This window comes from Hippopotamus amphibius, chromosome 7 (assembly GCF_030028045.1).
Source record: "Hippopotamus amphibius kiboko isolate mHipAmp2 chromosome 7, mHipAmp2.hap2, whole genome shotgun sequence".
In the NCBI taxonomy this organism is placed as follows: domain Eukaryota; kingdom Metazoa; phylum Chordata; class Mammalia; order Artiodactyla; family Hippopotamidae; genus Hippopotamus; species Hippopotamus amphibius.
Window position 1 is genome coordinate 147143675 of NC_080192.1, and position 25860 is coordinate 147169534.

The following is a 25860-nucleotide window of genomic DNA, read 5'->3' on the forward strand; positions in this document are numbered from 1 at the left end:
AGGCCCCGCGCGCACACCCGCCCGAGCGGCTGAGGCGCAGCTCGGCGGTCAGGCGGCGGCGTCCCCGGCCTGGCCATGGTGCAGGCCTGGTACATGGACGAGTCGGCCGACGACCCGCGGCGGCCCCACCGCGCGGAGCCCGCGCGCCCGGTCGGCCTGGAGCAGCTGCGCGGGCTCGGGGTCCTCTACTGGAAGGTCCGCGGGGCCGGGGGCCGGGGGCCGGGGCGGGCGGGGAGGCCTTCCTTCAGGGCCCCGAGCGCCCGCGCGCCCCGCGGCCGGGACGGGGGCCAGAGCGCACTGCGCATGCCCGCGCGGGACCGGGGCGGGGGGCGGTGTCCGGGCCGCGGGGCGCACCGCGCATGCCCAGTAGCCGGGGGCGGGGGTCGGCGCCGGGGCGAGGCGGGGGAGGGGGTCAGGCGCCCGGACGCTCGAGAGGGGCGCGCCTGCGGGAGCCGCGGGTCCGCGGCCGCTGCCTCGCTGCCTGCTGCCCTGAGGTGTGCTGCAGGCTGCTGCTCGGCAGGTGTGGCAGCGCGTGCGTCTTATTTATTTATTTATATAAGTTACTTATTTGTTTCCTTACTTCCTTACTGGCCGTGGTGGGCCTGCGGCTGCAGAGCGCAGGCTCAGTGGTGGAGGCTGGCGGGCTTCGCAGCCCCGCGGCAGGTGGGACGCTCCCGGACCGGGGCTGGGACCCGTGTCCCCTGCGCTGGCGGGCGGAGCCTTCACCGCGGCCCCGCCCGGGAAGGCCCGGCGTGCGCCCTTCGCGGCAGCCCGAGGCGGGGCACGGGGACGTCTTTGCCCGCAGCTTGAAGGAGGCGCGCATCGCCATGCCGGCGGGGCGCCAGCGGTGTGGTTCATGGAGGAGAGGGGCCCGCAAAGCCCTGACGGGACTGTGATAGGTGGAGACAGTGGACGTCCTGCCTGGGGAGCTCTCCCCAGCAGGGGCGCGGGGCTGGGCCGCCTCAGGTGTTTTGGAAGAGGGGCACATAGTCGCATTTGGTTCAGAACGTAGATGTCTCAAAACGGGGGACGGGGACAGAGGCGTGGACGAGGCCGTTGGGGCCAGGTGCTCCAAGGCCTCTTGTCTCCGCCCAAGGAGCCTGGGTTTCCTCCGCAGGCCCTGAGGGCTCGAGATGACTCGGCCCAGGGCAGCGGAGTACGCGAAGAGATGCCGTGGAGAGAGCAGTTAGACGCGCGGAGCGGACCGGGGGCAGAGGAGCAGGACGCGTGTGGGTGTGTGCGAGGGGTGCCCTTGGACAGGCTTGAGGCCATGAGAGCGTCCCCTGGGCTCCTGGCCGAGGGCCCGGAGTCCCCGGGGAAGGATTGTTGGAGAGAAGGGCGGCGGGACACGGTTGTTCTTGGCTGTTATGGAGACGTGGAAAGCCGTTACGAGAAATAGAGAAAGGAGGGGAAGGAAGGTTGGTTTAGGATGGACGAAGGACCAGGTGGTAAACCTGGAGTGTAATCACATTGGAGGTGGAGATGGAGAGTGTTTCTCTGTTTCTGTGTATTCATGTGACCTCCTTTTGCCGTCGTTTAAACTCTTAGCTGGATCCTGACAAGTATGAGAAGGACCCGGAGTTAGAGAAGATCCGGAAAGAGAGACACTACTCCTGGATGGACGTCATCACCATATGCAAAGACAAGCTTCCAAATTACGAAGAAAAGGTGAGGGAGCCCTAAATTATTTGAAACGGGGAATCCTTGTATTTGCTACTAATAAACACAAGGTTTTCTTTCCTTTCTAGTGTCTTCATCTTGGTTTTAAGTCAGAGCAATGCTGGCCTCATAGAATAAGCTGAGAAATATTCCCTCCTTTTCAGTTTTTGGAAGAGTATGTGTATATAAATGGTTTTATTTTTTCCTCAGATGTTTGGCAGATGAACCTGTGAAGCTGTGTGGGCCTGGAGCTTTCTTTGTAGGAAGGTTTTTAGCTACGATTTCCATTTCTTTACTAGATGTAGGGCTACCCAGAATGTCTTTGTCTTCTTGAATGATCTTAGGTCCTCTGTGTCCTTCAAGGCGTTTGTCAGTTCCATCTGCGGTGTGAGGTTTCCAGTGTAAAGGTGTTCGCACTGTTCCTTACTCTCCTCAGAGTATCTGTAGACTCTGTAGTGCTGCCTCCTTCATTCCTGATGTTGGCAATTTGTGTCCCTTCTCTCTTCCCGAGTCTGGCTAGAGGTTTGTCAACTTTATTGATCTTATCAAAGAGCTTTTGGTTTCATTGACTTTTTCTGTTGTTTTTCTGTTCTCTGTTTCCTCAAATTCCACCCTTTGTTTTCCTTCTTCTACTCACTTTGGGTTTAATTTACTCTTTTTTTCCCCCCTAATTTCTTCAGGTGGATGCTGAGGTCATTGACACGAAGCCTTCCTTCCTTTTTAATATCGGTGTTTAGTTCTGTCAGTGTTCCCCTACGTGCTGCTTTAGTGGCATCACACAAATTTTGTTTGGAATTTTCATTTTCATTCAGTTTAGAATACCTTCAAATTCACTTCCTTTTTGATTTCTTCTTTGAACTATATAGGTTTCTTGATATGTTGGTTTCCAGTTATTTGAGGACTTTTCCAGAGATCTGTCTTTTATTGGTTTCTGACTTAATTCCGCTGTAGTGAGAAAACGTATCTTGTATGGTTCGAGTCCTTGTGAGTATGTTGAGACTTGCTTTACGGGCCAGGACGTGGCGCACGGTGGTGAACGCTCTGTGGGAGCCTGAGAGGGCCGTGCGCTGCCGCTGCTGCCGGGTGAAGTAGCCTGTGGGTGTCAGTTATGTCTGGTTGGCCGATGCTGCTTTCAGTTCAGCAGCAGCCTTCTGTTGTTAGATGCAGACGTGTTCAAGCCTGTTACGTCCTCTCGGAGATGTGGCCCTTTCGTCACTGCACAGTGTCCGCCTTCATCCCTTGTGAGTTTCCTGTACTGCAGTCAGCTAATGAAACTGATGTAGCTCCTCGAGCTTCCTTTTGATTAATGTTAACATGCTGTTCCTTCCTCCAGATCTTCACTTTTAACCTATTTGTGTATTAATATTTAAAGTGGTTTTCCTGTAGACAGCATGTAGTTAGAGGGTTTTTTTTTGTTTTTTGTTTTGTATGCTTTATTGATGGATTTAGACCATTCACATTAAATTGATTATTGATGTGGTTGGATTGATATCTACCATGTTTGTAACTTTTAATGTTATACTTTATTGTTTTTTTCTTTTAATGAAATTTTTATTGAGATAATTGTAGATTCACATAGAGTTAGAAGAAATGATACAGAGCAATCCCTTGTAAACTTTGTCCAGTTTTCCCCAGTGTTAACATGTAAAATTATAGTATGATGTCACAAACAGGATAATGATATTGATATGATCCACTGATTTTTAAAAAATATTTTAAAATAAGAATTCTATTAGTATCCTTCATTGCTTAAAAAATGTACCACTGTTTTTCTGCCTTGTCTGGTTCTTACTGAGCATTTTGTATGATTCTGTTTTCTCTTCTGTTAGTTTATCATTGAAAAAAAAAGTTTTAGTGGTTGCCTTAGAGTTTTATATTCTGGATATAAAACCCACAGAACTGTGAGGCTCCCCTTGATACTGGGTGAGTCCACGCTCAGCTTCCTGCAGTTTGTCAGAATGACCCGGTGAGTGTTCCTACCAGCGTAGGCTCCAGAGGCTTCTGCTCTAGGTGAACTGATTCAGCTGTGACGCTAGGTGCACCTCTGTCTGAGAGTTCAGGGTGACAGTTTGTCCTGTGACCTCAGTCCCCTCATGGATCTGGGAACAGTCATTGATTTCAGTTTGTTCAGCTGTTTTCCTGTTGTGAGGGTGGGAGTGACGACTTCCAAGCTCTTTACCTGTTGGGCCAGAAACCAGAAGTCCCCTCCTTTACTTTCCACCTGCCTTCAAGAATCGCTGTCGCTTCATGTGTTGGGAGAACCTTAAAGCCCTATGATTCCATTTCTCCCCTCCCAATCCTTGTGCTATTATTGTCAGACATTTTACTTTTATAGACCCCACACTCCATTGTTTTTATTTTTAAATGGTAAATTATATTGTGAAGAGGTTTAAATCATATTTAAAATATTTTTAAATGACCACATAGTTAGCATTTCTAGTGCTCCTCATTTTGTTTGTTTGCTGGAAACTCAAGTCTGCATTGGTCTTGGTTGACTGATTTATCTTCTGGTTAAAGGTCATGTTTTCTTGCTTCTTTGCATGTCTAGTAATTTTTTTTTTTTTTTTGGCACACGGGCTTAGTTGCTCCGCGGCATGTGGGATCTTCCTAGAGCAGGGATCGAACCTGTGACCTCTGCATTGGCAGGCGGATTCTTAACCACTGCGCCACCTAGGAAGCCCCTGTCTAGTAATTTTTTTTTTTTTTTTTTTTTTAGTAATTTTTGATTGGATGCCAGACAGTGTGATTTTGTTCTCTTGGGTGCTGGATATTTTTGTATTGGTAAAAATATTCTTGAGTTTTCTCTGGAATGCATGTAAGCTTATTGGAAACAATATGATCCTTTTGGGTCTTTGTTTTAAGATATATGAGGTAGACCAACCTATAGCTAAGCTAATTATTCCCCAGGAATGAAGCACAGTTCCTCTGCGCACGCTGCACAAAGCCCTGTGAATGGCAGGGTTTTTCCAGTCTGACTGGTGGGACAGGCACTATTCCTGGATGGGTGTCAGTGCCGGGAACTTTCAGTCCTGAAGAATCCGAATGGTCCTTCCCAGCTGTGGCTGGTTTTCCTCACACGTGCCTGTACTGAGGAGCCCTCAGATGACAACTGGGCGGGGGTCCTCTGCGGGTCTGTCGGGTTTTCTCTGTGAAGTTCTCTCCTCGGGTACCCCGCTTGCACACTAGCTCCCTTGGTATCCCCAGGTTCTCAGCTCTGCTCCTCGACTCAGGGTTCTCTGCCTGGGTCCCCCTTCCCTGCACCACAGCCTGAGAGCTCTCTGAAGGTGTAAACTACAGCAGGTGTAGGGTTCCCCTCACCTGCTTTCTGTCTCACAGGTCACTGTCTTCCCTTTCCCGGTGTGTGGGGTTTTGCAAACCATTAGTTCGTATGTTGTGTGTGTTTGGATTGTTGGAGGTGGGAGGGGAAATCCAGTTTCTGTTACCCCATCTTATGTGGAAGTGGAAGTCACATAAGATGTTTTAAGTTCTTAGTTTTATGGTAATTCCTGAGTGCCTGTTAATAAAGAAACTCAGTGATCCTTGGCAAAATGAGAAAAAAGATGTGCCGAATTTTCCATGAGGCCGAATGTGTTCAAGTTGAAGGACTGCTTTGTTGTTGAAATTATCTTTGTTTTCTTAGGAATAAGGTGACTCCTTTGTGAAATGGTACCGACAATAGTAGCTGTTCTAGAATTTTTCTTTCTTGACAAAATTTGGCAGCTGTGTTGGTCCCAAGACTTTTCCTATCGTGCCGAGCTCTGAACTGTGAAGCTGCAGCCTTGAATCACTCAGGTTAGCCTCTTCATCTTATCATTGGACACCTGGAGGGGGTGAGGACCGCTTCCCCTGGTCCTGTTGATAAAGCCAGGCCCAGCACCCAGGTCCTCCTGGTCCCAGGCTCTTCCTACTGAACCTGCCAGGAAGGCTCTCTTCCATCAGCTTGGACGTCTTCTGTGCGTATTCCTGAAAAGGAGAATAGAAGCAGGTGAACCAACACTAGCACGCTGAGCTAAGAATGGAAGTGGTGCAGCCACACCACAGCTGTTTACACAGAGGTGTGTCATGTGGTTTTTATCTCCTTTGTTCTATACCAAATTATTCTTGCTGGTCAGAGTACAAACATTGTAACACCTTACCAAATGACATAATTTTTCACTGAGTGCCCTCCCGAGTCACAAGATACTCTCAGATTTAAATGGTGTGTTCTTACCTGGAATTTTAGATTTCCTATCTTCTCAGCAGCGCTTTATCTTCCATGGAAGGGGCTCATATATTGTAAATGTAGTTAGATTATTTTATCATTACCATCTCCTAGAATAGCTTCTCTCCTGAAATAAAATCCCGTTCCTGATATAGACTTCTCTTTCTTCTAAAACAAATTTATTGTCTGATTATCTCGTGTTTGCCTTAGGTTTCCTCGTGGTTAGACTCAGGTTACGCGTTTTTGGCAGGAATCCTACAGACATGGTGTGTCTGCTCAGGGCACCCCCTCGGGAGGCACGTGCTGTCACCAGAGGTGCTTCAGCTGGAGCCCATCAGGTTTCTTTGTTGTGACCATTTTGTCCCATTGTAAGGAACAAGAAGTTTGTGGGGAGTTACTTGTCAGCTGTGAATATTGTGTGTTCTATCAAACGTTGATGGGTGTTTTTAGTAAACCTTGATGATCCCTGCCCAAATCAGCATCACTGTCAGCGTGAAACGGTGCCCTCCCAGCCGTCATGCGCCTGCACTGAGTGGGCCTCTGCGTTCTCCCCCATTGATTTACATCAGTACGGCTCACGGAGTCTTGTTTTCCTCATGGGCTGTAGTCCGTTCCTGCCATGAGCCATTCTGACATTCAGGTTGTAGCGGACTTGGCCAGCGGACGCCCCTCTCGGTGGCCCCTGCCCTCCTGTGCTTTTGGGTCCACGTGTTCCAGGCTCTTCCACTGACCCCGCCCTGGAATCCGCGGTTCTTCCAGGACCTTTCACCAGGACTTGGAAACCCAGGCAGGGTGCTCGGCGCCCTCACTGCTGCTCTAGGGCCGGTGCCCCAGGTCCTTCCTAGAGAGAGAGGGAGAGAGAGTGTGAGAGAGTGTGTGTGTGTGTGTGTGTGTGTGTGTGTGTGTACGTGCGCGCGTGTGAAGCCGCGGGTTCACACTGGTACCTCTGACTCCGGTCAGACTCCGCAGGACTTCTCAGTCTGTATGCACTCGGGTCTCTCTCCTCCCGCGGTGAGAACCCAGCTCCTTCCACACACGCGGTTCCGGGGTGGCGCCCGCAGCGGTAGGGAGGCCTGTCCCGTGCAGCTGTGTTCTCCCCCGTGGGTGGTGGTCCTGTCTCAGACCGACGACGTAGTCAGAGTTATATGTTTGGAAGTTGCTTAGATGAGTTTTCTCTTCCTTCTGGGGTTATGAGCGTATTGCTTGATTTCAGATTTAAGGTCTCCCCTGCCTCCAAGCTTGTTTTAATTTTATTTGTGACTCTGTAAGACATAACTAGGTTCTAAAATCAAAACTGTACAAAAGGCACATCTCCTGCCCCGCCTCCAGCTACAAATAATGCAGCAAAGAGTAACGTGTGCGTATTTACTTTTATGTTGTTGGAGGTATATCTTCAGGTGTGTCCCTACAAGGGGCGAGGAGTCAGTGCATGTTCAGGTGTGCTGCCCCCTCCGGGGGCTGTGGGCCCCTAGCAGTGTCCCCACGGCCTCACCAGCCCACGAGGTTGACAGTGAGGTGTCAGCGTGCTTGACTCTCATTGTAAGTGGTGATTTTCCAGACGTCTGTGGATTTTCCAGAACCGTGTAGACATGATATGAGTAAAGCTTTAAAACTCTCCTGCGTAGGGAGCGGAGAGATGGAGATGGTAACAAGGCGAGTTAATGGGCATTTAGTGTAAAATTCTTTCAACTTCTGTGCATATTTGAATATTTTTGTTATCCAAAGTTAGAGGGATAAAGGCCTAGAAGACACAGAAGTAGATTTGGACAAGTAGGAACTGATTATTGAGGTGGTGGGTGCCTTCCTCAGATGTACACATGACTTCTGATCTGCTGGTGTGATCAGCACAACTGCTGTGTGCACGTGATCTCGTGATGGTGTGTCTGTGTGAGCACGTGATGGTGTGTGGTCCGCGTGACTGCTGCGTGTGGTGCAGGAGGCAGGATGTCTGTGGGAGGCAGCTCTACACCCCCAAGCTGTGTGATGTGGGGCTGGTGACCTAGCCTCTCTGAGCCACATCTGTCACAGGTCAGATGGGGTGACAGAGCACCTGAGTTATTAATATAAACTCTTGAGAACGTTGCCTGGCACATGGTAAGTGCTGTGTGTTCGTTCTCTTTCTGCTGGTTCACTGATAGGTTTCATACGGTATCCTCGCTCCTGCCCCTGCGTACGTATGGTGATATTTCTTGTTTTGTGGGGAGTGTGTCTGTCACCTCAGCCCCGGTCTCCAGCTCACAGAGCCCCTCCTGCTCTAGATTAAGATGTTCTACGAGGAGCATCTGCACCTGGATGATGAGATCCGCTACATCCTGGACGGCAGCGGGTACTTTGACGTGCGGGACAGAGAGGACAGGTGGATTCGGATCTTCATGGAGAAGGGGGACATGATCACTCTCCCTGCCGGGATGTACCACCGCTTCACGCTGGACGAGAAGGTGGGCCCCGGTCTGCTCTGCACGGACGTCGGACGCTCAGCCCTGCGGTGCGCGGTCAGGATGCCGCCTCTGAGCGAGTGGCGGGGGATCCATGGGGCTGGGGCCCGGGGCAGGTGGAAATAGGCCAGTAGGAGGCCTTCGTCCAGGGCTCCGGCTTTGTGAGGGTCCAGGGTCACGGCTCCTTCCTCATTTTAAGAGCATTTCAGCTGGGCCTGAATGGTCTTGCACTAGAGGCATCGAGACCAGTGACAGGAACAGGGGTGGGGTGCTCTTAGGTTCTCTGCGTGTGATTTGGACTAACCTGAGATTTAAGTATGATTTTTGAATAGGAAATGAATGCACTTGCTTTAAAACTCAGGACTGTGAGAGGGTGTGCAAGGAAGTCACCCTGTCACCCCTGTTCCCGGCCCCCAGTGTCTGTGCCTAAAAGTAACCAGTATTAGTTCTTAAAAATCTCCCTAGAGAGAGCCCCCCCCCCCCTCGCTCCTTCGAGCGAGCACAGGCCAGTGGGAGCCAGTGCTCGTGCCCTGGGCACAGGAGGGAGCCGGCGTCCGCAGGTGGGGCTGTCTTCTCCTTTGTTCTGCTTGCTCTGCTTTGGGGCGTTTAATTTCAGGATGTAAAGGGCCTCGTTCCTGTTTACAGCTGCCTGTGTCCACTGTGGGACGTGCCCTACTTTATTCCATTGAGGGGCCCTGAAGAGTGTCCGGCTTTCACGCTGCTGTAAACGTGCTCTGGTGATAACCTCGCCCGCTCGCCACTTGTGCTCGTGCGGGCGCGCCTGTAGCACAAGTTCCTGAACGTGAGCCCTGGGGGACAGGTGTGCACGTTCCTGATTGTGATGCGGGCTGCTCTCCCTGCTCATTGGTGGGAAACCCGTACCAGAGGACGCAGGAGGGGAGGTGGGACCCCCGGGCGGGGGCAGCGCTCTCAGGCCTCCGGGCCGGTGTGTCTGTGGAGGGTGTGGGTCCGCGCCGAGCTGGAGCTGCAGGCGCCTTGGCTGCCCGAGCGCGAGGCCTTCCCGCCGTGGCGCCGACACCACCCTTCAGAGGATCAGGTGTGAGAGAGCGCTAGGACGCAGGGAGCAGACAGCCGGGGCGCTGCTGCCACCGCTGGCCTAACCAGGGCTGCTGTGCTCGTGTGTCTCCTAGAACTACGTGAAGGCCATGCGGCTGTTTGTGGGGGACCCGGTGTGGACGGCGTACAACCGGCCAGCTGACCACTTCGAGGCCCGGGGGCAGTACCTGGAGTTCCTGGCGCAGAGGGCCTAGCGGTGCCCCCTTGTGAAGGTCCCGGACCCGATGGCAGCAGCAGATCTGTCGTTTTCACCTTGCTTTGGTGTTGTAGACGTGCGGCTGGGTGAGCTTTCCTCTGCAAGCTTGTTTGATCAGAAGACGATTTCATGGAAGTAGCTGTAGAACTGTTTGCTCATGGAAGCACCTGTGCAAATCTGGGGTGGTTCATTTTCTCTGATTCAGGATCCGTGGTCAGTGGCCCTCGTCACTTGTGCCTTCAGCTCTGACCCAGTGAGTTTCAGCTCCCCAAATGTAGCCACTTAGCTGCCCCATCTGGACCCGACTCTTGGACTTTAAGCGGATACCAGGCGAGGCCAGGCCTGCCCTGTGCAGAGGGGTGACAGTGGATGACAGGACTGGCCAGAGAGAAGACTCTTTTCTCCCAAACACAGGGGAAGCCGGGTGGGGGGGTGTCCTGGGGAGGAGCTGGCATGTGAGGGGGACACTCACTTGATTATGCCACCTTCTTGTGCAAAATAAAGCAGCCGCCTTCGTATTACGCTTGTGGCTTGGAGTCACCTTATGTTCTGGTGCATGTGGTTCCTTAAAATCACCCCATTTCGATCCGTTGTGTGATCGCGTGTGTGTACAGTGAATTTTTATTTTATCTGGGTTAGTACTTGTTCCATGTGAGATTTCCAGGTTAAACTCTCTACAGTAGATCTCTTTTACAATCAAGCCTTTGAATTCTAACAGGAAAACTTGTACATTGTTTTTTTCGTTAATAGTTTTGAGATACAATTATAACTAATTTGTTATAATCATAGAAAAACCCTAAATTAACCTCATAGTTGAAGGGCCATTTGCTTTAAGTATTTTTTTTAAGCTGGATTAAAAATCTTCATGTTAAAAGTGATCTGTCGAGACTTCCCTGGTGGTCCGTGGTTAAGACTCCACGCTTCCACTGCAAGGGACCCGGGTTCCATCCCTGGTTGGGGAACTAAGATCCCGCGTGTTGCACGGCCAAATTAAAAAAAAAAAAGTGGTCTGCTCTCACTTCCACGTTGGTCTTGGGGGCATGTGTCCACGGCACAGAGGAAACCCGGGTTTGAGGGTTAACGGGTGTGCTGCAGCACGGAGATAACGCCACCGCCCCCAGGGCTCCGTGTGCTCCTCCTCCTCCTCTTCCCCCCCTTGACAGGGCTCCGGATGATAGGAAAGCTCGGAGTGAGGGCGGCCCCTTCTGCAGGCGTCTTCTGCAGGCATCGCTCAGCGAGCAGGGCAGCTCCCCGGCCTCCGCGAAGCGGCTGCTGTGGGAGGCGTCCTCCCGGCCACACGCTCCAGAGAGTGTTGCGGATTGAGAACGGGTGGAGCTCTGCGTGCTGCCCTTTCAGTAAGAGTTCTCAGCCACCAGCCTCTCGTTCTGAGCTCGCAGTGTCAGGGCTCCTAAGTCGGCCTCTTGCAGAGTGAAGGGGTGTGGTGGTCTCATCAGGGGGAAGCAGGAAGGGCGGGGGGTGGGGGGCCAGGGGCGTGACCACCGCACATCTCCGTTTGTTTGCTGGTCTCCGTTTCTCAGGCCTTGTCCCCAGCCACACATCAGCAGGCCACGTGTCCTCCTTTTTGGTTAAGAAAACATGGCTGCTAGATTGAATTCTTGCATCCAAGTAGCGCTTTAAAACATGAACGTTTCGGATACTGATGTCACCAGCATGCGTCAGCTTTATGTACGAAGCCCAGGTGCAGCCTGCTGTCTGTCTCGTGTGGCTTCCCTGCCACTCAGCAGATGCCCCTCACCGGCCACCTCCCACCCGCCACTCTCCCACCTCCCTCCTCCCACCCTCCGGTTCCCCCCAGGCTCAGGAAAAGCATCCGGTTCCCCCCAGGCTCAGGAAAAGCAGAGGTTGACACCCAGCAGCTGGTGGTGGTCCTTAGGGAATTGGGAGGAGACATTCGTTCTGACCAAATTGTTGACAAGTCCCAGACAGCTCCTCGGTTCCTCAGGAGGACTTGTCCTGAGTGCAGGTGGACTTAACCTTCATTTAAGGAGGTGTTGAAAATAGTACTGCAGTGAACATTGGGGTGCATGTGTCTTTTTGGATTACGGTTTTCTCAGGGTATATGCCTAGGAGTGGGATTGCTGGGTCATATGGTAGTTCTGTCTTCAGTTTTTTAAGGAATCTCCATACTGTTCTGCGTAGTGGCTGCACCAACTTACAGTCCGTCAGTGCAGGAGGGTCCCCTTTGCCCATCAACAGATGAAGGGATAAAGATGGGGCACATGTATACAATGGAATATCACTCAGCCATAAAAAGGAGAGAAATTGAGTTATTTGGAGTGAGGTGGATGGACCCAGAATCTGTCATACAGAGTGAAGTAAGCCAGAAAGAGAAGAACAAATACCGTATGGAAACGCATATACATAGAATCTAAAAAAATGGTACTGATGAACCCAGTGACAGGGCAGGAATGGAGATGCAGATGTAGAGAACGGACTTGAGGACATAGGGGTGGTGTGCGGTGGAGGGGAAGCTGGGAGGAAATGAGAGAGTAGCACTGACATATATACACTACCAAACGTAAAATAGATAGCTAGTGGGAAGCTGCTGCATAACACAGGGAGGTCAACTCGATGATGGGTGATGACGTGGGTGGGATAGGGAGGGTGGGGGGAGTCGCGGGAGGGAGGGGATATGGGGATATGTGTATACATATAGCTTTGTTGTACAGCAGAAACTGGCACAACAGTGTAAAGCAGTTATATTCCAATAAAGAGCTTAAAAAAAAGGCAATAAGCAAGTAAAAGAAGGATATGGATAAATGAACAACAGACGTGCAAACAAGGGCAGTAGGGAGGCCGCCCCAGGCGTGCACCCGCTCCGGGAAGTGCAGGGAGAGGCGCGGAGGCGCGCTGGCCTCAGGCGAGCGAGGAGGGGCGTCCCCCCGGGGCCAGCATCCCTGTCCCTCCTGGCGCATGTCTCCTTGGGGGCGTGGGGGGGAGAGGGCACGCGGAGGCTGGCGGGGAGGGGGCGGGGGGGGGCTGACGCCGGCTTCTGACCAGGCTCAGCCCACGTGGTCGGCCTCGGCCGCCCCTGGACCCGGACCCCGCGCGTGTCCCAGGGGCTGAGGACGCGCAGCGCCGGCGGGAGCGCCTGTGGGCGACGGGGCGCCCCAGCCTCATGCTGCGGGGGGGCGTCATCTTCTCGTCCTTGTCGCGGTGCCGAGCCTCACCCGGACACCCCAGTACTGGGGGGGGTGACTGCCCGGCTTCCCGCCGGGGAGGGGTGCGGCCGGGTGTCCTCCGCGCGGTGGACGCCCCGCAGCGGTTCCTGGCCGGGGGGATTGGGTGGGGTGCTGGTGGCGAGCAGCCCCGCGCCTCTCCGCCACGCGATGCTGCGGGAGCGCCTCCCCGGGCCTCAGACACCTGCTCGCCGCCCGGGTCCGGCCTCGGGGCGCCGGGGAGGGGGCGGCCCCGGAGCCGGGTCGGAGCAGCGCGCCCCGCGTCCTCGCGGGTGGCCGCTCCTGCCGGGCCCGGGGGGCCGCGCGGCTCTGCGGCGGGCGCGCTTCCCGCGCGAGAAGCGGCGGCTCCGGGCCGGGGGCCACCCCGACGCGGGGCCCGGCCTCGGCCGCCCCGGCCCCAGCGCAGGACGCAGCGGACCCCCATCTCTCGCAGCTCGGGGCCGGACCCCTCGCGGGCCCCACCTCCCGATGCCGCCCCCCCCCCCCCCGGGACCCGGCCGCAGCACGTGCGCCAGCGGCGGGGGGAGGGGGCACTCGGTCCGCGGCCCCCCCGCAGCAGAAGCTGAAGAGCTGCCCCGGGAAGAGCAGTCCGGGGTCTTTCTGCGGGTCCAGGGCCCCAGCCTTGCGCGCAGCGCCTCGCTGAGCCGGGGGCGGGGCGGGGCCTCAGCTCCCGGTGAGCGGCCGGCGGGCAGCAGGTCCGCGGCGCTTAATCACACAGCCCTGCTCGTGCGGACGAGGACGTGGGGGGAATCTGACGTGAACAGCGTTTTGAGTGTGTGTGAGTGTGAGTGTATGTGCCCGTGCACACCCCAGCCCTGCACGAGGGGCCGCCGGCGCCCCGCGTCCTTCCCACCGTCTGCCTGGGGGCCCCGAGGCGGGAGGGGGCCTGCTGGGGGCAGGGGAGGAGCCTGGGGGGCTGGGGCCGCTTGTCGGTGCAGCCGGGCCCTGCTGGGGTGGGAGGACCTTCGGCGGCGTCCCGGGGAGCGGGTGCTGCTTCTCTCAATTTCCAGGTGTTCTCAGGTCTCTGCCCGAGGAAGTCGTTATTTCTCAAAGCGTCCTCGTAAAGGCGGTGGTGGCCAGGTCCCACTGGGAGGAGGACCCCCAGGTGGGTGGGTCTGGGCTGGCGTGTCCTGCGGCTCAGCGCCCGGGGCCTGTTCTGGAACGAGGTCTGCTTTTCTAAGGAAGGAAGCCCTCCACTCAGACCCCCTCCTTTGTCTTCCTTTGTTATTGTACTTTCTTGTCTTGTATTTTCCAGGTTGAAAATGCTTGTGTTTGTTTTTTGCACAAACTCCTCCAAGAAATCCCTGGTTCTAAAGCCCAAATAGAATCTCATTGGAGTGATACTGGAGCCCGGGAAGGACACATCATTGAAACCAATGCGATTTGCTTTCGCACCTGTGTTTCTGGGCCGGCTCCATCGTTAATTCATCCTGATGTCCGTGTGGTGAAGCCGGACGTGGGGGCCCCGACATTATTGCTCGCCCCCGCAGGACACAGAGAGGGGCACACAGGACACACCGGCAGAGCCAGGGCGGGGGCACACTCCCTGGGGGTCTGCAGAGGGTGTAGGGCAGAGGGGGCGTCCAGGAGGACCCAGAGCACGGCAGGTTGTGCCCGGTATTTGACAAGCCTGCTTTCACGCTCTAGCGCTGCCAGCAGGTGCTGTGGGTTGAATAATAACCACCAAAAATTCACATCAGCTGGAACCAAGGAATGTGACCTTATTTGGAAAGAGGGTTTTTGCAGACGTGATTGGCTAAGGCTCTCAGTGAGGTCCTCCTGGATGAGGGCGGGCCCTGAAGCGAGGCCTGGGGTCCTTATAAGAGGAGGAGCCACAGAGGCAGCTGCCACGTGAGGACCCTTGAGGACTGAGGCGGGCGCTGCAGCAGCGGGAGGTGCACGCGGCTGGCCTGAACGTGAGACGGGGGCTGGGGTGGCGTCCAGCTGCCCCATCTGCACTGATTTGCTGCAGTAGCTTCAGGAGGGTAACCCAGTCTTGTCCCCATCTTTCAGATGAGACCCCGGGGTCGGGAGGGGTGAGCTTCCCATCCGCGGTGCCAGTGGGGCGGGAGGCTGACCCTGGGTGGTGGGGCTGCGGGGCACCCACCACACCTGTGGGGGCAGGAGTGGGCCCTGGACGCTATCCCTGCCTCTCCCAGGGGCCCTGGGTTGTCGCCCTGCTGGACGGCACCGTCTCTGAAACCAAAATCCTTTGCCCGTCGCCGCCAACCCTGCAGGTTCTGCCCCAGGAACGTGTCTGTTGTGCCTGCGGGTCCCTGGATGCCCGACGCCCCCGCGCAGGTGCACGCGGCTCACGTCCTTCCTAAAGGACCCTTGGTTGAAGGCTCCCGACCAGTGGCCGAGTCCACCCTGCTCTCTGTCCACACGTGGCTGCCCCGGGTGCATGTGTCGTGTGCTGGCCCAGATCTGTGCCGTCTCCGAGGGGGCGTCCTCTGGGGGCTGTCCTGTTGTCTTCCCAGCCAAGCGGGTCTTCTCCCGCCTCGCCCATCCCCATGCTGTCTGGAGTCACTGGGGTTGGTGGTGAGGACCAGGTGAGCTGACCCAAGGCCGTGCCTGGGAGCCGCCGTGAATCACAGTGCCAGTGGCCTGTCTGACCTCACTGAGCGGACGCCCCTCTCCTCCAGGTGGGGGCCGGCGTCTCGGGTGCCAGCCCAGCTCCGTGCTGGCCGAGCCTGGTCCTCACGCACATCTTGGGAGCGTGTCCTGCGTGGGTCCAGGACGCGTAGCCGCTGCGGCCCTGGGCCAGCCTCACGGGGACAGAGGGGCTGCCCCAGGCTCCAGCGTCTGTTTGAGGGACAGGTCCTGCACAGCCTGTCTGTGTGTGCGTGTGTGGGCGCATGCGTGTGAGCTCACAGCACGTGAATGCACGCGTCTCTGACCCTAAGCAGTTCCGAGGCAGCGTGTGAAGGAGATGCTGTCGCCCCCTTTACCCCTGAGGGGCCCCAGCCACGCCCCAGAAGCACTTTACAACCTCGTGTGCGGCCCCCAGAACGTCTAGATCCAAGATTCTGGTTTCGGTAACACTACGTCTTGTTAACGTGTGTGTAGAAGGAAGACTAACTTTGTCAGCGGCTGTTGAGTCCATGGTATGGGTTTCAGCATTTCCGTCTTCCCAATGGGTCTTACTTCCCAGTCACACAGGGTGCCGCGGCCCCTCGCGGGTGCTGGATCTTGGGCGCCTGTGGGCCAGCAGCATGGGCGCTGCCGCCGAGCCCGGTGGTCAAGACGGCCCTCCTCCTCACTCGGCCCCCCTCACTCCCGAGTGCTCCCTCCTCCCCGGCCCCTGCGGGCGGGCAAACTGCCCAGGAGGCCCCGGGGAGCCTGGAAAGCCCCGCGCCGCCCGCGCTGCCCGTCTGCGCTGCCGCTGCCAGACCCAAGTTCTCCGCGGGCCGGCGAGGCCCCAGGAGCACGGGGCTGTCCGACCACTCCTGTGAGGTGACGTCTGACCCAGAGGGACCAGCTGGTCTTCCGCTGCAGCGGTGGGAGCCATCCTAAACCAGGCGACGATTACTTTGTTCTTCCGGAAGTTGAGAGAAAGCATACAGAATAAAATAAAGCACTGTTCTAAAAAGAGCACTAGCCGTCTGCAGACACGGTGAGTCTCCCAGGTCCACCCCCGCTCCCCGGGACAGTCACTGAGCCACGTGGTTCCTGCCGCTGTATGGTATTTCACTGTATATAACATCCTGGTCTTGACTACTGGAGCAGGTAGGTTTTGGGTACGTCCATGTTAACGTACATCCAGGTCATTCCTTTTAATTGCTGTATATATTCAATCATAGAACACGTCACACTTTCACTATCATTTTTACATCACTTTTTATCTTTTAAAGGCAAAACATTTACCAATTTTGATTTTTTTTCCTCTGGTTATAAAAACAAAACACATATTATGTGGAAAAATATGAAGGTGGGAGGCATAGACAGGAAAATAAAAATGCCTTCACGCCCATCCTTCCTGTGACTGTAGTTTAACATCTAGTATTAGTTCTCGAGTCCTATCACCATGTGCATGTATCCTGTAGGTGTACATTTGAGTACTTGTCCACATCATTAACTTTTTTTTGGTATTTATTTTTACAATAAACTTCATATATGTAGAGTGTACAGTTTGGTATCCCAATCTCCCTATTCATTCCCCCCCAACCCTTCCCGCTTTCCCCACTTGGTGTCCACATGTTTGTTCTCTACATCTGTGTCTCTATTTCTGCCTTGCAAACGGGTTGATTTGTACCATTTTTCTATGGTCCACATATGTCATTAACTTTTTAAACAGTGTGTTCTCGCATAAACGTGTCTTAGGAGTATGTGGCAATTATTAATGAAGACACTCCCCTGTCATAAAGATTTTTGACTCAGTTGCCAATTTATTTTCCAGAAGTGCCCCATCTCTTGCTGCTCCTAGGAGCCAGGTCTCAGCGTGTGCTCCGGGCAGGTTCATCGACTGTCGGCTTCCCCGACGGCACAGCCCCGCCTCCCGCCTGGTGAGCGTGGCTGGTGGGGGGCGGGGGTGCTGTGCGCGGGCTCATTCACTTGGGGCCTCAGCAGGTGCAGATGCTGTCCCAGGCCTCGGGACACCACAGTGGACAGGCTGCCTCGTGCCCTCCAGCACACGGGTCAAGGAAGGGCAGAGGTGAGTGGTGGTGGGGGCCCTGCTCCCCCAAAGGGCGCCCACAGGGAGGGGAGTGGGGAGCACGTCCCCAGATGTCTGGGTGTCAGCTCAGCTGCTGTGACAAACACCACAGACGGCAGCTCTGGGGGCTGGAGGTCTGAGGCCCAGGTGCCACAGGGCTGGTCCCTCCCAGGCCTCGTCCTTGGCTGTGTCCTTACATGGCCTTTCCTCTCCATACGTGTCCCTGGGCGCCCACCCTCATGACTACATCTCACCCGCGTCCCCTCCTTAAAGGTCCGTCTCCACCGATGGCCGTGCTGGGGTGAGGGCTTCAACCTGGGAGCTTTGGGGAGACCGGGGGAAGAGCTTTCTGGGTGCCTCCAGGAGTCCGTGTGATGGGCCGAGGCAGCCTGGATCTGGGACCCTGGGTGCGGGTGCAGGCCCAGCCTCCTCCCCTGGGAGCAGGGCTGGAGCCACCTCACATAGCACTACTTGCGCATTTAAATTTTTAAAAGATTTACGATAAAGGAAAACGGAGTGTAAACTAGACAAATTACAGACACTCAGGGCGGTGTTTCCCGCTCTGCCTTGGAGGATGTGTAAATGTACCCCAGCCGGACGGAGCCCCGACGGCAGTGGTTCCGTGTCTCCCCTGCCTGACGCCCCTGGAGGGGATGGGGGGTGGGGGAGGGTGTGTCTGGGGTGCGCGTTACTGGGGAACGTGGAGTCCAGTTCCTGACTGGTTTGGCTCCCGTCTCCCAGGAGCCTGTGCAGCGTGACCTGCTCTGTGCACAGCTGGCCCGGGAAGGAGATTCCGAGACCTTCCACGGGGATCTGCACAGACGCCTCCCGCCCCACACGTTCAAGGTGGAGATGGAAACTACTGAAGCCCATGCTCTTCAACAAGAGAGGCCACCGCAAAGAGAAGCCCGAGCACTGCAATGAAGGGTCGTCTCTGCTCACCCAACTAGAGAGAGCCCGCGCGCAGCAATGAAGACCCAGTGCAGCCAATCGATCAATCAAAAAAAACAAAAAAAGGTGGAGGTGGAGCCTTGCTTATCATCAACCCCCCCCAGATGTGAAGGAAGACCGTTAAGGTGAAGAAATGAAAATGGCATATTTTGGGGCTTTTGAAACATAAGACATTCTCATTTTTTTTTTTTTTTTGAAAAGAAACGATTTTATAACCTTGGTATCCCACAGTCCTTTCGGTGGTCTCATCTTTTTCTCCTACTTCAATGTGTAATTAACCTGTATTTCAACAACTGTGTTGATACTATCTGCCCAGTACATGCTGCATTTGTGTTTTTATATTACAACGATGACCAGAAATATAGCTTCACTTTGCTTTATGCAATAAATGTTTATGTCAGAATCTTTTAAGTGAATTCCATTTTAAAATGTATTAGAAGAGCTAGGTCTTTTTTTTTTTTTTTTTTGGCACACGGGCTTAGTTGCTCTGCAGCATGTGGGATCTTCCTGGAGCTGGGATCGAACCCGTGACCTCTGCATTGGCAGGCAGATTCTTAACCACTGCACCACCTAGGAAGCCCAAGAGCTAGGTCTTTAAAGGGCCTCTGCCAGAGGTCTTTAGTGAACTGAAAAAATGTCCAGGTACTTGAGACACCTGAGGAGCAGGAGTGAGCACGTAGACAGGACTGCAGCTGCCCTGACCCTCGCCTCTAAGGGAACACGTGGCCTCCCTGGCGTGTCCCCACGGTAAGCGCTCACCCTCTGTTCTGTGCACTAGGAGGCCCCGTGTTCTCTGGACTGCCCCGCCCCCGCAGCCCCGCCCCTGCTCCCCGTGATGTAAAAACACAGAAGGATGGATTCGTTCACCCTTCACCCGGCTCATCTGAGGTGATCCGCACGGGCTGGAAAAGGATCAGGTGAGCAGCTCTGGGACATGGGGGGGGGTGAGTGGCCTCTCTTCCCCTCGCCTACGAATCCTCTAGAACCTCCGGGGGGGGGGGGGGGGAACGGATTCTGTTACGTGGCTCAGTGTAACACAGGAAGCAGGTCAGCTTCCGGGAATGCATGGGAGGGGCTGAGGTGTCCTGGACGCCCCCCCCCCGTGCTGTATTCACCCCCCGTGTGTGCAAACAGCTGGACTGGCCTGGCCGGAGGGAGGAGGCCGGCTCACAGACAGCAGACTGGGCCGTCAGGCGGGCCTAGGCCAGCTTGAGGCACTGCGTGTTGAAGCAGTCCCCCTCCTTGCTGGCCACGGCCTCGAGCAGGGCCTGCTTCTTCTGCAGACTCCGCGACGACTCCAGCTCGTACATGGTGGTCAGGTTGAAGAGCACGCTCTCGTGCAGGTAGTGCCGGGGGTCCTGCTGGACCATGGCCTCCAGCTGCTGCAGCGAGTCCTTCAGCCGGCCCAGGTAGAGCAGGCACACGGCCGCATTGTTGTTGGCCTTGGGGGGACACACGGGACTGGATGGGGCTGTGCAGGGGCCGAGATCCTCCCCAACTCCCGTGAGAGTGTCTGACGCCCGTGGACGTGGGGGCAGGGTGGCACGGGTGTGGGCTACTCTGCTGGGGTGTCTTACCACTGCGTTTGCTGGGTCGATCCTTAGGACCTCTGTGAAGAACCTATGGGCTTCAGCAAAGTTATTCTGACCGAGGTGAAGGAAAGCTCTGGGAATAAGCGAAACATAATGGATTATCCAGGGAAGTCAGGATGCGGGGCTCTCCTGGAACCACCGCAGGGGTGGGGGGAGGTGGTGTTTTCTGGAGGCGGCAGGGGACTGTGGGAGCAAACTGCAGTGGGTCTGATGTCTGTTAATCTAGCACATCATAACCTCACCTGAAATCACTTCCTGCTGTAAAACCCAGTCCCTGCTTCACCTTCACTTTCTGATCTTGTGTGAGTTTCACTCTGGGTGGAAGCTTCACGTTAATGAATGGAAACCCACACAGAGCCTCACTTCATTATGGTCTGTTTTACTCAAAAGCAATCACAGACACCAAAACATAGCAATTAAAATGGTTGGTGCACTAAAGATAGTAAAATTCATACAAATTTATGTTGAAAATGGGGGCAATATAAAGCAGTACTTCAAAAAATTAGGGGAAAAGTATCTTAAAATTAGCTTTCACGACTAAAAGAACCCAACTGCAACTCTAGAAAACACACTTCTTGGGCCCCTGCTGTGCTGAGTCTCAGGAGACCCAGGACAGGATGCAGAGGGGAGAGCACACTCCCTGCACAGGGTTTACACTTAATTGAATGTTTTCTCAGATTTCCCTTAAAAATACATACCTGTTCATTAAAAACATTGTTTCACCCTGTAGTCCATCCAATTTCCAAAAGAAAATTAATATATAGAAATCTGTTGCCTTTCTGTACACTAACAATGGACTATCAAAAGAGAAATTAAGAAAACAGTCCCTTTTACCATCATATCAAAAAGAATAAAATACCTAGGACTAAACCTACCTAAGGAGGCAAAAGACCTGCACTCAGAAAACTATAAGACACAGACCAAAGAAACTGAAGATGACACAAACAGCTGGAAAGATATACCATGTTCATGGATTGAAAGAAGTAATATTGTTGAAATGACTATACCACCTAAGGCAATCTACAGGTTCAATGCAATCCCTATAAAAATACCAATGTCATTTTTCACAGACTGGAACAAAAAATTTTTAATTTGTATGGAAACACAACAGAGCCTGAATAGCCAAAACTATCTTGAGAAGGAAAAATGGAGGTGGAGGAATCAGGCTTCCTGACTTCAGACTATATTACAAAGCTACAGTAATCAAAACAGTATGGTACTGACACAAAAACAGATATACAGATCAATGGAACAGGATAGAAAGCCTAGAAATAAACCCACGTACTTATGGTTAATTAATCTACAACAAAGGAGTCAAGAATATACAATGGAGAAAAGACAGTCTCTTCAAGTGGTGTTGGAAAAACTGGACAGCCTCATGTAAAAGAATGAAATTAGAACACTACCTCAAACCATACACAAAAATTAATTCAAAATGGATTAAAGACCTAAATATAAGACCAGAAATCATAAAACTCCTAGAGGAAAATATAGTACACTCTTTGATATACATCATAGCAATTTTTTTGGATCTGTTTCTAAAGCAATGGAAATAAACACAAAAACAAATGGAATCTAATTAAACTTAAAAGCTTTGCACAGCAAAAGTAACCTTGACAAAACGAAAAAAGAACCTACTGAATGTGAGAAAATATTTGCAAGCGATGTGACTAATAAAGGGTTAACATCCAACATATACAAACAGCTCATACAACTCAACGTCAAAAAAAAATTAAAAAATAGGCAGAAGACCTGAATAAACCCACACATATATGTCAATTAATCTATGACAAAGGAGGCAAGAATATACAATGAGGAAAAGACAAACTCTTCAATAAATGATGTTCAGAAAACAGGACAGCTACATTCAAGGGAATCAAACTAGATTGCAATCTCACACCATGCAAAAAAATAAATTCAAAATGAACTTAAAATTTAAACATAAGACCTAAAACCATACAGCTCCTAGAGGAAAACATAGGCAGTATTCTTTGACGTCAGTCTTAGTAATATTTTTTTTGGATCTGTCTCTTCAGGCAAGGGAAACAAAAGCAAAAATAAACAACCACGACTACATCAAACCAAGAAGCTTTTGCACAGCAAAGGAAATTGTCAACAAAATGAAAAGGCAGCCTACTGAATAGAAGATATTTGCAAATGAAATATCTGATAAGGGGTTAATGTCCAAAATATACAAAGAACTCATACAACTTAACATCAAAACAAAAACCTGATTTAAGATGGGCAGAAAACCTGAATGGACATTTTCCCAAGGAAGACATACAGATGGCGAGATGCATGAAAAGATGCTCAACATCACTAATTATCAGGGAAACGCAAATCAAAACCACAATGAGATACCACGTCAAATCAGTCAGAATGGCCATCAGCAAAACAAACACAAATAACAAGTGGCGAGGGTGTGGAAAGAAGGGAGCCTCCTGCACTGCTGGTGAGAATGTAAACTGCTGCAGCCGCTGTGGAAAACAGTATGGAGGGTCCTTAAAAAACTAAAAGTAGAGCTACCATATGATCCATCAATCCCACTCCTGGGTATTTATCCAAAGAAAACAAAAACACTAATTAGAAAAGATACATGCACCCTATATTCATAGCAGCACTATTTACAATAGCCAAGATAGGGAAGTAACCTAAGTGTCCATCAACGGATGGATAAAGATTGTGTGTGTGGAATATTACTTGGCCATAAGGAAGAATGGAATCTTACCATCCGCAACAACATGGATGGACCTGGAGGGCATAAACGCTGTATGACTTCACTTATATGTGGAACCAAAGTGTACAGTGTGGGGAACACAGTCGATACTCTTGTGGTATCTTCGTGTGGGGACAGCTCACGACTAGCCTGATCCTGGTGATCAGCTCCAAAGCTGCAGAAATATCAAGTCACTGCTGTGTAACAGGAGCTAACGCAGTGTTGCAAGTCAATTATACTTAAAATTATATTTCAGGAGAAGATGAGATGCATGGTTACCGTGGGGGGCTGGGGGGAGGGGGCGGGATGAAGATGGTCCAGAGGTATGAACTTGCAACCAACCCTACCCCTGCATAAGAAACCAAGAAGTGGGCCCTTCGCAGGAAACTCTTAACAACATGGTGTAGGAAATCAGAAAACCAATGTCCAGCCCCTTGAACAACTAGGCTCAGACATATATATGGAATCTAGAAAAATGGTACCGATGAAAACTAGTGGCAGGGCAGGAACAGAGACACAGATGTAGAGAACAGACTTGAGGACACAGTGCGGGAAGGAGAAGCTGGGATAAAGTGAGAGAGTAGCGCTGACAGATACACACTACCAAATGTAAAATAGATAGCCAGTGGGAAGCTGCTGCAGAGCACAGGGAGAGATGCTCGATGCTTGGTGATGACTTAGAGGGGTGGGAGGGAGGTGATATGTGGATACATGTATAAATACAGCTGATTCACTTTGTTGTACAGCAGAAACTAACACAATATTGTAAAGCAATTATACTCTAATAAAGATGGAAAAAAAAAGTGGGGGTGGGGAGCCATCATTAAAAAAAAGACAGCAGATTCTGCATCTTTCATTTTGTGCCTGTGTGAGATGAAGGATGGTCTTCATTTTGTGTGCATCACTTTATGACGTATGTAAATCACATCATCATGTGGCACACCTTAAACATGTTCCGTGCTGTCAACTATATCTCAATAAAACTGGCAGGAAGGGCTTCCTAGGTGGCGCAGTGGTTGAGAATCCGCCTGCCAATGCAGGGGACACAGGTTCGATCCCTGCTCCAGGAAGATCCCACATGCTGTGGAGCAGCTAAGCCCGTGAGCCACAACTACTGAGCCTGCGCTTTAGAGCCTGTAAGTCACAACTATTGAGCCTATGTGCTGCAACGACCGAAGCCCACGTGCCTAGAGCCCATACTCCGCAACAAGAGAAGCCATGGCAATGAGGAGCCCACGCACCACAACGAAGAGTAGCCCCCACTCACCGCGACTAAAAAGAAAGCCAGCGCACAGCAAAAAAGACCCAACACAGCCAATAAAATAAATAATTAAAACAAAACAAAACAAAAAGACAAAAAAAAACTGGAAGGAAAAATAAGGAAAAAAATACATACCTGTTCATTAAAACCATTATTTTACCCTGTAGTCCATCCAATTTCTGTGTTACTTTCTCTACCTCTTGAAAGTACTTTTCGGCTGTCTTTATATCTCCAATCTGCTTTGACAAAATTATGTAGTCAGTTCAGGTGACAAATGTTAAATCCATGTCCACATATATAGTTCCCTGATGTCATGTTAGGATACTGAGGACATAATTACGTATCAGGCAGGGTAAAACTTTGGTAACCGTTTACTAATTATTACTTTTTGTTAAAAAAAAAAAAAAGAGCCATTTAGGCTAGAGCAGCATGTAAGCATCTATCTGTATGTCAGAAAGTGCACGGTTAATACCCTGGTCATGTTAACAAGTCTTACAGCTTTTCATCTGTGCCCTTTGAAAGGAATCCTGGAATAGCATTATATAAGATAAAAATAAAATGAATGATTAAATAAACACAACATTTACACTTTGGTATAATATTTCAGTCCCCAGATCAATTTCTGGGGTGTTATTTGTGACCAGTGAAATGATAGAGACCATCAAATGTACAAACTTCAGTCATATTTGGACCCTAAATACAGAATTCTATTGTACACACGACCCCGCTCTTATCAAACAAATAAGGAAACCTCCTCAGCTCCCTTCGCAAGATGAAGCCAGAGCCACCGGGGGTCCTGATGGCTAAGCCCCCTCCCCTGCACTGCCATCCCTGTGAACCACAGCCTGGGGCACAGGGAACTACAGGGGAATCAGGTCTCCTGCCCTCAAAGCAGGAAGAAAATCAGTGATCTAAGTGCAGAATGAGAAATACAGGAAAAATAAAAACCCTGTGAAAACAAAAACCTTACAACAAGGGTACGGGAAGAACAAAGTCATCTACGACAGACTTAGGTTTTGAAAAGTTTGTGTGAGATGGGTACCGAAACAACTCACGGAAGATCATGAACAAAGGTGTTTGGATATCTGCAAACAAAATGTGGGCCAATACTCTAAGGAAGGTGAACGTTTCTTAAAGAGAATCATTACCGGTGACGAGACGTGGATGCATCCCTACGAGCCTGAGAGTAAAGGGCAGAGTGTGGAAGGGAAACAGCCTCCGTCGCTGACCAAGAGAAAGTTCCAAAGTCAACCCTCAGCTGGAAAACTGATGCTTAGTTCTCTGGGATCCTCAAGGCCCAGTACTGGAACATTATCAGGAAAAAGGTTCAACCATCAACAGTGCTCATTACAGCGAGATGCTTATTGAAGAGCTGGAGACTAAACCTTGGATTAAACGCAGAGGACTGCTATCCAAGGGCGTTGTGATCTTGCATGACAATGCACGTCTGCACACTTCTGCCCACACAGTCCACACTCTGCAAAAACTTCGTTTTGAGGTGTTAAAGCATCCTCCCTATAGTCCTGATCTTGCTCCACTGGACCTTCACCTGCTTGGTGCCCTGAAAGCAGCCCTACAAGGACAAAGATTCACTTCTGATGAAGACGTGAAGACAGTGGTGCATTCATGGCTCACAGCTCAGCCTAAAACATTTTTTAATGAGGGAATACGGAAGCTTGTTGACAGATGGACAAAGTGTATTGAAAAGCAAGGAGATTATGTCGAAAAGTGATGTATTTGTCTTTTCTAAAAGTGAATTAAAATAAATTCTACAGCAAGAGTGCAGATAATTTGTGACTCACCCTTGTAAAATTCTTGATGGTTTTGTCAACACACTTCTAACTACGACAGGACAAGGAATCCATCTCAGATGCTTCCCAGATGAAAATCTACGGAAATTCACCTCTAGCGACTGACT

The 25860-nt window shown here is 51.9% G+C and overlaps 2 protein-coding genes across 8 annotated transcripts in view; one reads left to right on the forward strand and one right to left on the reverse strand.

The window, feature by feature from the left end:
- On the forward strand, positions 1–10086 carry ADI1 (acireductone dioxygenase 1). Its single transcript, XM_057743325.1, has 4 exons — positions 1–195; positions 1549–1668; positions 8119–8298; positions 9447–10086. The coding sequence occupies exons 1-4, from the start codon at positions 76–78 to the stop codon at positions 9564–9566; spliced, it is 540 nt and encodes a 179-aa protein (XP_057599308.1). The 5' UTR covers positions 1–75; the 3' UTR covers positions 9567–10086.
- An 8232-nt stretch (positions 10087–18318) lies between these two features.
- The window catches only part of TRAPPC12 (trafficking protein particle complex subunit 12), a 54674-nt gene continuing 47132 nt past the window's right edge, over positions 18319–25860 (reverse strand). For 6 of the 7 annotated variants that reach the window (XM_057741315.1, XM_057741311.1, XM_057741310.1 and 3 more), the window contains 3 exons: positions 24078–24178; positions 19951–20038; positions 18319–19815 (listed from right to left, as the gene is read on the reverse strand). In XM_057741315.1, coding sequence (XP_057597298.1) covers positions 19573–19815; positions 19951–20038; positions 24078–24178 — 432 coding nt within the window. In that variant the 3' untranslated portion in view covers positions 18319–19572. The remainder of the gene's footprint in view (positions 19816–19950; positions 20039–24077; positions 24179–25860) is intronic. The other variant, XR_009054642.1, reaches the window with a different exon arrangement.